The 14,079-nt window shown below is 34.5% G+C and overlaps 1 protein-coding gene across 2 annotated transcripts in view; it reads right to left on the bottom strand.

The window, feature by feature from the left end:
• LOC150084591 (WD repeat-containing protein 43-like) overlaps positions 1 to 14,079 on the bottom strand; it is a 168,738-nt gene that overhangs the window by 97,823 nt on the left and 56,836 nt on the right. For both annotated transcript variants that reach the window (XM_090375342.1, XM_090375343.1), the window contains exon 6: positions 4,141 to 4,240. In XM_090375342.1, the coding sequence (XP_090231468.1) occupies positions 4,141 to 4,240 (100 nt within the window). The remainder of the gene's footprint in view (positions 1 to 4,140; positions 4,241 to 14,079) is intronic.

The raw sequence follows: 14,079 nt of genomic DNA, 5'->3' as shown, positions 1-14,079 counted from the left end.
CCAACAGTTTGTTTGTAGAATGAAAAACTCAGAAGTAATCTCAGGAGAAAAAGTGCAATTCTGCTAGAATTGGTTAATTCAGTCCAGTTTGAAATGGTCTCAACAACCCTTTGTTATGGACAGGATTTCAGTGACCCTTTTCAGATGGATTGTCAAGTGACAGTCACTAGCTATTCACAGTTGCTCTCTATGATAATCTATAAAGTAATTAGTCATTAATCTACAACATAAATTAGGGTTACTGCTGTTATGTTTTGTAACCCACAAAACTCAGCAGTAAAACCATGAAATGAAAATATCGAATAAAATAAAAACATTTTTGAATCATATTTTGAATAATCATAAGCTACAGTGGCACATTAGGAGGAAATTTGTAACAGGCTACAGAGAACTGACATTTTCCTAGTGGCAGTTTTCTGGTGTTGGAATTATCTATATATATTTAATATATAGATAATTCAGCCATTTTCTTTCGACAGTCAGTGTGAATGATGGGCTTAACCGATCGGGCTGGAAGTGGTCTCAAATTGAAGATATTTCTTCTTAGGTGGGCAGAAAGTTGATTACACTAACAGAAAAGACCAATAAACCAGAAATTGCAAATTGTTTTTGTTTTATGGTATTGACCTCCAGAAGTGTGCTTTAGAAAAATATCATGAGGTGATAACGACTAGTGAGTCAACAGTGGAGATTCACAAAAATGAATGGAAACGTTGAAAATTGCATTTAACATAATAGCAGGGTTTTCCAAGCACAAAAGCTCAAAAATACTGCATTATGCAAGATTTCCAGCATTCTCAAACCATGTTAGAGGGGAACCTTATTGTAGAAGTACCGCGTTGTGCGAGGATTGTCGCAATTTATCGTGTTAGAGCGAAACCGTGTTGCAGAAGTACTGTGTTATATGGGGTTGCCTGTATAATAATACTCTGCTGCCAATTGCGAAATTGCCTACCTTAAAAGAAAGAGCTCACTACATGTCCCCAAGTTGCACACGCAATCTCATGCACTCATTGCCATTCATTATGTTTAATACGTTCTGAACTCACCATTTTATAGTTATCAACTTTGAGTTTGTTTTTTGTTTTGCATTTATTTAGGTAAGTAATTTAAGGATTTAGAAGTATGTCACAGCCAGAATGCGGAAAACATGTTCGCCGCCATGCTACTCTGATTGGTCGTGTTGAACGTGCCTTGGGGCAAAGAAGAAACACACCTTTTTGTGTTTCTGCAAATGTATTCAGTATCGTTCTGAATGACCAATCCTGAATACATTTACATGTATATATCAATACTACATGGGTACTACATTTCTTTAGGAGAAAAACTCTGCTACCAATTGCAAAAAAAGGAAGATATTTCTTCCTAGTGTGCAGAAACATGGGAGAAAATATTAAATATTCCGAATAGTTTTATTTTACAGAATGGGCCAATTTTCTCTACTAGCGCTTACCTTAAAAGAAAGAATAGTTTTATTTTACAGAAATAAGAAAGGATCCAATGTGTACTGGCTTACCTGCTCATGATCAAACAGACTACATTTCTTTAGGACAGTTAGAGAAAAACTCTGATACCAACTGCGAAATTTTTGCAATGGGTACAGCTAGTGATAGTATATTCTAGACCTATTCCAAAGTTACCTTCAAAAGTTTTTTTTTTTGTTTTTGTTTTTGCTGAAGCATTTGTTCATTATGATATTGTGTACAAAGTAAAGGGGAGGGATAATAAGATTAACAGGAAGATTAGTTCTGTGAAGTGTGATCCTGTCTTTATGTTCAGTAAGTATTACATCTTTCTTTAATGTTCTGCTTTATCCAGAGAATATCAGAAGTTTGAAAAATAAGTTGGATAGTTTCACAGATATTTTATCAGCTTCTAACTTTACTTTTATCATTTTAACTGAAACATGACTTTCTACAAATGAGATCTCTGTTCTTGCAAGCAATTTTGACTATGAGATATTTCAGTGAGGGCATGTGGATAGAAGGAATGGAGAAGTTTAATCTCTCTCTTCAAAAACATTTTATTGTTAATCAACATTACTCTTTGCCTTTTTAAGTGATTGGGGCAAGAAGTAGAATTGATGTATCTAATTTGTAGATAACTGTGTTTATCTTATACCCCTGTGGTAAATTTGGTTTTTTTGATGACTTAGTTTAACAGATCTCTGTGATACTTGTTAGCAGGAATATGGTTTTAATAGTTGGCAATTTTGAAAACATTACTCTTGCTTTGGCAGAGCAATAGTATTTTTGTTGTTGAAACACTGTGAAATCTGTTGCTGGTCTGCATGAATGTAACTTTGACAGTTATGCCAATGTGTCTGTTGACTGCCACCTTGCTATTGTAGAGGTTTTAAGGAAAATTAAAACAAGTGGCTAATTCACTGAAGTATAATTTTGCCACTAGTCTATACTGGGTTCCAAAATCTGTTGTGAAAATATTAAGTCATTTCTAGTGTGACTTGCTTTGGTTTTTATAAAGTTTTTTGCTAAATGCAGCATATTTCTCTCAGCAATTAAAGAAATATAGTTCATACCTGTTCCTAGATGTGATTCTCCTGCATACATTATTTTGGGCCACTTTCTATTTCATACTCTTTCTTAAAGATACTAGAAATGATTCTTTTGCAGTTATTAATTCCTGATTGTATTCTTTTTTAAATCATTTAGCATGGTCTGCCTTTGCATCTGATTATTTCATATCTTTCATATTTAACTTCATTAATATATAAAAATTGGAATGAGAAGTTGTCTATGCATGTGGTATTTATTGCCATATCTTCTGCATTTGATACAGCTATCTCTTCATTGTTAAGTTTGGTATTCTGGTTATTTTTATATTCTAGAAAATTTATTTACTTTATTGCCTTTTTTACTCAAATCAGAAAAATAGTTACTTCTATTAAGTTTGAATTCTGAACTTTCATAACCAACATGGATTTTCCACAAGGCGGTCTTATCTGCTTTCTTATTTTCAATCATTCTTTGATTCTAATACGAATATAGTATCTTATGTGGATGATGTCTGTATTTACTTCTCCTCTCTCATGCCTTTTGAACCTCATGAAATTTCCTATAGTTGTAAATATGCAAATTGAATTATTACTGAAATATTTAGGTATTTTGGTTTTGGCTGTAAATCCAACAAAATCTAAATATATATGAAATCTAAAAAAAATCTAAAAATATATGAAATTCTGTCTAACTTCTTTGTCTGATAGTTTGACTCATCAAATTGAGTCAGTTAATATTTTTCCCTCTAATTTGGTAAAATATTTTGGGGATTCACTTAGAATGTAAGTTATCATTTCTTTTATATATTAGCAACTTAGGCTGAATATTTTGAAAGCTTTTTGATTGTGCAAATTAGACTTGGTTTTAATCTTCAATTGTAGGACCACTATGAAGTATTTTAACCTGTTCATAAATCATATATTTTTATATGGGTCCATCATATCTGCTGCTGCTTTTGTCACCAAGCCTATTTTTGGCAATATGGGATTTTTGTCCAAAGTGGTTAAATTTAAACTGGTTTCCCTCTCCTTTTTTCCAGACATCAATTATATAAGTGGTTGAAAATTAAACCAGTGTCAGTGCAATGGTAAATCAAGACAACAAACTGGCTGATGAAGTATTTAAACAATTGAGTTAATGGATTTCTTCTTCTATAGTTCTTAGTATAGAGAATACCAATGGTGAGGGTTAAATCGATATCCAAAATGATCTCCGTGTTGTCTAGAATTCGAAACATGGATCACTTCTTGTAATGAATGAACTGCATCTGGATCAGGCAACATCTGAGGACATATTCTCTGAAACTGAAAGAAATATCTAATTTGTGACTTTGGCAATATTCAAGGAAAACGCATGCATTGTTTTTTTTTTAATATGTTTAGCATTTTAATTGTTTTGAGACATATAACCTAAGTAAAAAAAACAACATATGCATGGTTTTTTTACTTAGATTATAAACCTCATTAGCCAAGATTGTAGAGGTATTTGTCATTTTTAAGGTTTTTTTTTTTTGTACCCTTAAAAAAATAAAAGATATATATATATATATATATATATCTCACTGGAATAAGTTTGTTTCCCAGGATCATTTGACCTGATTAATGCTAATACTGAAATATAATACCTGGTTTGTTTTATTTGACTGTAAAATGGTCACATCAACTGGTTCAACATCTAGCTTGAAATGTGCTAAAGCACTTGTGTCTTTGTTAGATGTAAGCTGCCTGAAACAAACAAACAAACAAGCAAATATATCTATCGATCTATATATATCATAAAGATTTAAGAGTGTGCAGAATTTAAAATTGTGCATAAGAATACAAATAAATGAATTAATGAAATAAATTTCTAGTTTGAAGAAATGGTAACGTTGCACCACTACTAATTATAAAGTTAACACTTTCACTGCTAATGGCAACAAATGGTGACTTTGCATTCAATCTTTCCATAACACATATGCGAATTAATGATTTTTATATAAACATTAGTTAATTTGGCAGTGTCAATTCTATCATAGCCGGTTGAGACTGTTCTGTCAGCTACTCTTTAAAGCTACAAAAAAAATATATTTATCATTTAAAGTTAAAATATTTTTTTTGTTAAGATTTGGATGCTGCAAGCTCCAAAATCAAAAACTAAATTGCTGTGCAGGAAAAACAAAACTTGATAACTGGAAAGATCATAACATAATTTAGTTCTCTTTGATTTGGCTTGAGAATTTGCCATTTGTAGAATTTGAGAACTTTTGTCATTTGTAGTCATTGTACAACCCCAAATGGCAGCTTTAAATTTATTATGACTAATTAAGATCAGACTGTAATGACAATAATGACAGAGATGTCAAAATTATCCCATTGTTGTAACGTTTTATTATGATAAAATACAGAAAACTACAACTATTCTACTTTCCATGCAAGCATTTGGAAGGTGTTACACTAGACTAGCGGTTCCCAACCGGTGGTTCGTGAACCCCTGGGGGTTCGCGAAAGTGTTCCAGGGGGGGTTAGCACTAAAAATTCTGCAATGGCATCTGCTTAGATTTACAGGTCTCAGGCGTAGCTAGTAAGGTTTTACCCCCAAGAAACTGGGGTTTTTCATCCAACAAAACAGACAAATCTACCATAGAACACACGCAATTAAGAGACATAAGACACACAGCACAGTAGATGAATTTAATTATTCGGGGGGGCCTAAAAAAAAATAGTTTATTTCTAAACTAAAAATTTATAGTTTATTTATTTATTTTATTGTTTGGTTAGATTTACATAGGTATATTATTGTAAAGTACAAAATATAACTAATAATAAACAATAAAGTAAAATAAAATTAAATACAAAGTAAACAACTGCCAAAGAAAGAAACCATATCTCCCACAGTTCCTTATAATTAGTTTATTATATTACAGTATATTATGTTAAATAAATATGTTTTCAATACTAAACTATTTTTTCAATCTCAAGGATCATTATTATGTATAGGTACTTTTTTTTTTATAACTTATAGTACTTAGTACCGTGCACAGGTTGAAAGTTGAAAAGATGAAAGAAGATACTTGTTGACATTACATTACACTTTAACTTCTGTAAATTGTAATTTTCAGGAAAAAAGTATGAAGGAAGGTTGTTCAGAAAACAGAAGTTGAATGAATAAACGAGGAAGATGAAAAGTTGGTTCTGTGAGTTTGAAGTTGGACAGTAAATGGATGTTGGCTGGTGGCGGCACATGTTTGGACTGTTTTAAAAGAGACAGCGTGAATAATAGAAGCCAATTCAGAAGAATTGTGCCCATGGAAGTATCAGTAGAAAAGGCATGCAGCAGAAACAGTACGTCTATGAGACAGTGAGTGAAAAGACTCTGTTAGAGATGAGTCATTAATTAACCTAAATGCCCTCTTCTGAATGGAATCTAGAAGCCTGAGAGAGGTTTTGGGGGCAATGCCCCAGATGTGGGAACAATATTCCATGGTAGGGTAGATTTGCGATTTGTACAGAGTGAACAGCTGTTTGGAAGAAAAGTAATGACGAGAGCGAAAGAGAAAGCTCAGTTTTTTAGATGCAGAGGAAGCAATATTTGTAATGTGCTTATGCCCAGAGAAATTAGAAGTCAGGGTAATCCCCAAGATCTTGCCCAAAAATCGGAGCGTCATCAAAGATAAGCGTAAGAGCAGAAGAATCCTTTTTACAAGATATAAGGCAGGACTGAGTTTTAGAAGGATTGAAATTAAGTTTTCTTTGCCCCACTGGAGAATTACCTGGTGATCAGCATTTGAGGATTTGGCAGTGGGTACTCAAGAAGTTGAAGCTGTATGAGCAGGCAAGGTTTCTCAAACTGGAAGGTGGAATGCAATATGCTATTGTCAGCAAAACTATGGATAGGATTTCCGGTTAATGGAAGAAGATCCTTAATACACAAGAGGAAAAGAGTGCGAGAAAGAACTGAGCCTTGGGGAACACCAGCATTAGTGGAGAAGTTAAAAGACAGAGAGCCGTCTACCATCAGCCAGAGAGAAAACTGGATACCCAGTTACAAAGAACAGTGACAAACCACAGAATGGAAGCTTATTTAGGAGACCTTTATGCCAAACACGATCAAAAGCCTTTGAAATGTCATGAGCAATGGCTTGAGTTTCTCTAAACTTTTCCATTGAATTCGTCCACAAAATATCAGTGGAACGACAATGACAGAATCCATACTGGTGATTGTTGATCAGATGAAAGATTTCCAGATAGTTTAAGAGTTGGCGGTTAATTGATTTCTACATTACTTTGGAAAGGGTAGAAGTAATTGCAATGGGATGATAATTGGATGGAAGGGATTTGTCACCCTTTTTAGGAACTGGCTGGATATGAAGAAATTTCCAAGCAGAAGGAAAAACACCTTTGGAATAAGAAAGTGAAAAAAAAATGACACTAAACAGAAGTAAGTTCAGGGGCACAGGTTTTGAGAACAAGTGGAGAAATACCATCAGAATTTGGAGCTTTCTTAGCATCAGATTCATCAAAACCCTTCTGACAACCCTTTGGTGGGAGACCAGAGGATGCATTGAATGGAGTGTACTGGGAATGGTTTGAGGTGATTTATCATGATCATCAATACATGAGTTGGAAGAAAAATAGGATGCTAGCAGATCAGCTTTATCTTTGGCTGATGTGGCAACAGAACCATATGGTTTTGTCAGAAGTGGAACAGAGATGGGCAAATATTGCGGCCAATAGCTTTGGCAAGAGACCAGAATGCTCGGCTACCATTACAGAAAGAAGCAAGTTTTCTACTCTTAGCTTGTTCCAAATCTAGTTTGGACTAATTAATAACTGCTTTACAAAGTATAAATAATACTTTGTAATAGTTTTTATTATTATGCAATGTCGCTTATAAAAACGTAGTACTGGAAATATTTTATAATAAAAATTCAGAAATATTATACGATTTCAGAGAATATAAGCTTAGTGGTTTGCATTAAAAATATTATGTTGAAAGGGGTTCGCAATAAAAAATATTACATTGAAAGGGGTTTGTGAGTAAAAAAAAAAAAAAAAAAAAAAAAAAAAAAATGTTGGGAACCGCTGCATTAGACTATAGAGCATTATGCTTTCAGAAGTTAAATGCTATGCAATAACAGTTGAATGGCATTCCGTGCCAGCAATGCTGGTTTACGGTAGGCCATAATAATTGCATTGTAGCAGTACTAAAAGAACTCAGGACTAACTGCATCATCAAACAAAAAAGGGCTTCAAAATATTCCTATCATGTCATACTTTTGAAAAGCTTTTTTTTAATTAAAAGTTGTATTAAATGTATTAGCAGGAAATAAATTATAACTGCATTCTAAAATATTGTTTGTTTTCCTTAAGATTGGCAACTCACATTGACCTTAAATAATTAATAATCAATAATTCTAGTGACATTCATTAAGTATGACAAGTGGCAACAAGACACCATAACATGTTCTTACCAGTTGAGTTATGCTATGACATTAAAAACAGGCTAGAGAACTTGGCAACTAGGCACCTTAGAGAGTGGGGGGGGGAACCTGATTGAGATTTGTAAGGTTCTGAGAGGGAATAGTAATATCAAAGACAATGAAATAAACAAAACCCCTTATACTTGTTTTTTGCAAAAATTTCCTCTATGTCTGTGTGTATTACTTGATTTGGTTTTATCAAATTCTGGAAATCTGAATTCTGCAGAAAATTTTCAATTTCAGCATTTGTAAGCCCAAATATGACAAATGAGGTCAACAGATGTAATCTTCTCCAGGCTGTTTTCATGCTACCATCTATTATAACTGTCAACAATTACTTAGATAGAAACACAGGTAAGATGGCAGCACTAATGAACAAACTCTTCACAATGGCCTTTAAACCCTAGATACACATATATCTACAGATATGCATATATGCCCCAAAGATCTATGTACAACAGACTCTTGATTAACCGGGATCGGATTAACTGGGAAGTGGATTAACCGGGACACTTCAAGACTCCAAATTAAAAAAAATCAACCAGAAATCAAAAAATTCAAGTAATAACTAGAATAGGTATAAACAGATATTTTGCAAGTCGTAAATAAGTGACAAGCGGCATTATGAGTCATCATTGGGAGATTAGTGTACCTATTCTATATCTTGCAATTCCTGCTGTCTTCACACCCACTGCTTTAAAAAAAAAAAAAAAAAGAGAGACCAAATGTTTAGTTTGTTTTTAGTGCGTCACACGATTGTTGCGTTCCGTTGCAGCACAAAAGGACAAATTTTGTTTCGTTATTTATGTCAGGGATGTCAGAATTTTTTTATAGTAATTTTTTTTTGTTTAGAAATCGTGAAAATGATGGGTAAACACAAAAGAGTTGTGTTTTCAGTTAAGCAAAAGACTTGAAATTATTCAAAAGTTTGAAAACTGTGCATCCGTTAAATCTCTAAAGAACCATTATAATCTGAATTGTTGGTGTTGGTAACCAAACCATACGCAACATCATAAAAAATAAAGGGAAACTATTAGATATAAAATCGACATCGTAAAAAAATATAGGAAAGTTATTAGACTTAAAATTGACATCGCAAAAAATAAAGGGATGCATCGTATTGGACCCGCGGGCAGTGCGTGGTAAGTTTTTTCGTTTTTTATCTATCACCATATTTCTTACATAGGTTGCTGAACATTTTTCGATACAGTTAGTTCCCGACTTACGCAACTACGGATAGATTTTTTTTCACTCTTTTTTTTTTTTTTTTTTTAGGATTGTAAAATTTAAAAGAAAAATAATAAATAAAATAGGCAATCAATAACGATGATCACGGCACGTACAAATTGGGGAAAAAAACAGGAAAGAAGAGAAGATTCTTACAATTTATTTATGGTTTTTTTATATGACAAGATTTCAGTGAAGGGAACACATTTCACCGTAATAAGTTAAAAAACCAACACAATTCCAGCTATCTGTATTATTGGAAATGCAATAAGATCGAATTTACTACCCGTTTATAATTAGATGCATGAACAGAAAACCCCGGAAGGTGCAAATTGTTTAATGGCAGTGACCCCCAGAAATGTGCTTTAGTAAAATGTGAGTTCGCATGAGATGATAATAGCGCGTTTTCCCCTTAACCCTGTGAAGTTCTTTTCAGAAAATTTCATCTTGACCGTTATCATGGTGCCGACTAAAAGAATAAGTGACAGCGGTACTAATAAATCTACCAACAAAAGGAAAGCCATCGATTTGGTTCAGAAACAAACTAATAAGGATGTATGAAAATGGCCAAACATTAACAAGTATCATGCAGAATTCAGGTTTGTCAATAATAATATAGTAGCAATATGTTATTAGTCATTCCCGAGTTACGTAAAACTCTACTAAGTAAGAAGTCCTGGAACGTATCTCTTACGTATGTCGGGGACTTTTGTATATTTGGATTAACCGGGAAATCGGTTATCCGGGATTTGTTTTTTACCATCTATCCCAGAAAATCGAGAGTCTACTGTATATACTTTCCAGAGCCCATACATGAAAAGAATAGATTACTAGTAGGTATTAGTTACTGACAAAATGGCAAAAGGAAGCAAAGCTAACATACCACAAAAAAAAAAAAAAAAAAAAAACACATACACACAACCCTTAATTTGCCCAATCCCTCCAATAATTTTTCCAAACCTTTAAATTTATTCAAACTATTCATCGCCATAATATTAGATGGAAGTTTATTGGAACTGATCATGTTGTCTGAAGGTAAATTTTTGCCAACTATTCTGTGACCATACTTTTCCAATTCAAATTTATGCCCTTTATGTGTTTCATCTCAAAAAGGGCAAAGATACCATCAGCATTTAGTTTACTTAATACTTTTAAAGCCACATACACTTCAATTAGGTCACCCCTCACATGCCTAGTTTCTAGAAACTGAAATTTATAAAATCCTAGTGTCTCTCTCTGTAAGATTATCCTTTTGCACTCCCAACTAATCTTGTTCCTCTTCACTGTACTCTTTACAACAGATCTATGTCCTCCCTAAGTGATGTTTCCAAGCCTATATGCAGTATTTCAGAGTAATCCTTATGCAATAGGATGATATACTAATCTTTACATTGTGAAAATAAAACTGTATAAATTGTGCACAAATAAAATTCACTATATAAGAAAAACAATTGGTGGTTCAAAATCATTCAATTGCCCCCCTACTGTGCTAGTACCAAGTGCAAAGCAAAGTCAGTCATCTTGAATTTACTTAACCCAAAAAGGTTAAGTAAACTTAAGGTCCTTTAAGTCTTAAGGTAAACTTAAATTCTACATACTTTGCCTAGCGTGTGGGAGGGACAAATCGCCCATCCTTCCTGTACCATGCAGGGCTTGGCAGCTGTGAAGACAGAATATACTTCTTGATATCACACTTGAATTTCTGTAAATTTAAATTTTTGGGAAACACATGAAGGAAAGTTGTTCAAAAGAACAGCAGTAGAACTGTTAAATGACAAAAAAAGGAAAAGCTAGTTCTGTAAGTGCAGATGAACAGAGAATGGCTGAGGCACACATTTCATTTGGAAGATAGCAGTGGACTTACATGACAATTCAGAAGAGCAGTGTCCATGAAAAATCTCTAAAGAGGCATGAAGTAGTATCTAAAATGGACAGCTGGTCATTAATTAACCCAAATGCAATGCCCACTTTTGGATAGAGTCTAGGTACTTGAAAAAATGTCACCTTCAGATATAGGAACTATAGTCCATAGCAGGTAATTTCAGATTTGTGAGTGCTCAGAGTAAAAGCAAAACAAAGAAAATTCAGTTGTTCTAATGTAGAGGAAACAGTATTTGCTAATGCCAAGAGGGAGATTAGAATTCAGGGTAATCCCCAATAGAGATATGTGTTCTTACTTATAAATCTCAGTGTTAGCAACATTAGCATGGGAGCAAGACTTTGTTGTGAGAAATAACACAAGACTGAATTTTAAAGGAACTGAAGTTAACTGAGTAATCTTTGCTCCATTGAAGAATTACCTGCAGATCAAATTTGAAGGATTCAGAAGTTGAATGTTTATGCAGAGCAAAATCTCTTAAACTGGAAGATGGAATGAAGTGTGTTATCATCAGCAAAACTATGGATATAGTTTTGCTGATGTAGAAGTCAGTAGATGAAGATCATTAAAATACAAGGGAAAAAAACTATAAGAAAGAACTGAACCTTGGGATACATCTGCATTAATTTAAAAGTTAGAAGCAGAGCACTATCAAGCAATGAGAAAGAAAACTGGTTATCCATTTGCAAAAATGCAACCCTTTTGCATTTTGTCAAGAGAAACTGCATCACCAAACTTTTCAAATTTATCTAAACACGAGTAACATTAGTCAAGATAACACCAGTGAATTGACACTAACAGAATCCACATAGGCAATCATTAATCAGGTGAGAAGTTCTGAGATAGTGTAATACATGACAGTTGATAAATTTCTGCAGTGCTTTGGAAAATTGGAGGTAAATGCAAAGGGACAATAATGAAAGAAAGGGATTTTGTCACTCTTTTTAAGAACTAACTTGATATGAGCAAATTTTCATGCAAAAGGACATAGAACTGGAATTAGAGAGTATAAAAGGGTGACATACAACAGAAGCAGGCTTCAGAGCAGTTTTGCAAAGAATGGAGAAATAGCACCAGTACCTGGAGACTTCTTTCCATCAAAATTGGATGTGGAGGACCTTATTGATGCTGTTTGTTGTTTGTCATTTGGTTTTTAGGAGCATTAGCAACTAAGGCCATATTGCTCTGGGATATGCGGTGGTCATTCCCTGACCTTTCCACATCCTCCGTATTTAGTGGTGACGGGCTCGAACCCTGGTGTAATCAAGAAGCGTGTGCTACGCACTGCTGCAACTTCCGACCTGGCTATGGAGGTGCCCTTATTGATGCTCGTGAGCGTGAGATAGCAACATAGATTACTTGAAGGAATCTGCAAGGCTTTAGGGGGTAAATTTCTATCAGCATGGCCCACACTTGTAGGTAGAAGGAATTTGTTTTGTAGAGACGGGATACACTTAAACAAAGGTGGTGCAAAAGTTTTTGCCAGTATTATATTGAGGATACCTTAAAGGTTCAGGGAAACTGCTAGTTAGGGGGGATGTGGGTAATACTGACACGCGTTTATCTGATAATATTGGTCAATGTAACTCTTGCACATACCTTAAGAGTTCTTATCTGTTACCCCAACTGGACGTATTATCTAGATGTTCTGGGGGCAAAGACGTTTCACGTGAGTGGGTAGCTAATATCAGGGAAGAGAGCCTAAAAAACTTCAAGGGTTGTGTTAGGGTTGTTAAATATACAAGAACAGTAAATCTTAATTGTTTATACAGTAACGTTAGAAGTGTCGTCAATAAAATGAGCAAATTCGAACTGCTGGTTAAAACAAGTAACGCGGACATAATAGGGCTTACAGAGACATGGTGCCACTCACTCGGAAATTGGGGATGATGAGTTTCAGTACGGCTTGTATAATGTATTTAGGAAGGATAGAGTAGATAGAAGGGGTGGTGGGGTAATGCTTCTTATCAGAAGCAGCCTGAGTGCGATGATAGCTTTCCCGGATTCAGACATTTCACGTGCTAGTATAGAGTCTGTATGGTGTGAGATAGTTGGAAACAAAGGTATAATGCGAGTAGGAGTAATCTACAGACCAGGTGAGGCAAGTAAGCGTCAATGCCTTATTATGGGTGATTTCAATTTTCCTCTAATTGATTGGAGTAAATGGGAAGGAAACTCGACATGGGGAACAAAATTTTTAAATCAACTAGATGACTGTTATTTGTATCAACATGTCAGGGAAAGTACTAGAGAAAAGAATATCCTAGACCTCATCATCACACATGAATCAGATGACATAACAGGGCTGATAGTAGAGGAACCAGTAGCAGGAAGTGATCACTGAGTTCTACGGTGGATGATGACGAGAGAGGTAGCAGAAGTAAAAGGCAAAGGAATGGGTTTTAATTTCAGAAAAGGAAATCACGATGCCTTAAGGTACTACATAGCCTCTATTAACTGGGTAGATATCGCGCAGAGAATGAATACAATTGAACTGTGGTACGCTTTTAAAACATTAATCACAGATGCCTTGAATGCGTATATAGCATTAAAAAAATACTCCACGAGAAGGGTTCCAAGTTGGATGAATAGTGAAGTTACCACATTACTTGAGCAGAAAAAGGTGGCATGGAAAGGTCACAGAGCAATAAAAAGTACTGAAGCCTATAACAGCTACTAGGTGATCTGTAATAGAGCCACAGAAAAGGTTCGACAGGCGAAGGCAGTTTATGAGAAATCACTAGCAAACAGAGCAAAGAGGGGGGATAAAGAATTCTTCACATATATAAATGCCAAGAAGAGCAGGACAAACCAGATCGGACCTTTACGTAAGGGAAAGGGGATAGTAATAAATACGCCAGCTGCTGTTGCAGATGAACTCAACAGTTATTTTGCATCGATATTTACAAATGAAAAGCCTTTTGTGGCAATGGGAAATTGTGGGAGCGAAGTTAAAAAATATGTAATTAACGATATTGAAATTTCGCAAGATTATT

The sequence above is a fragment of the Mastigoproctus giganteus genome, chromosome 6 (assembly GCF_048544385.1).
Source record: "Mastigoproctus giganteus isolate SK-2022 chromosome 6, ASM4854438v1, whole genome shotgun sequence".
NCBI classification, from domain to species: domain Eukaryota; kingdom Metazoa; phylum Arthropoda; class Arachnida; order Uropygi; family Thelyphonidae; genus Mastigoproctus; species Mastigoproctus giganteus.
This window is presented reverse-complemented; position numbering and strand designations above follow the sequence as displayed.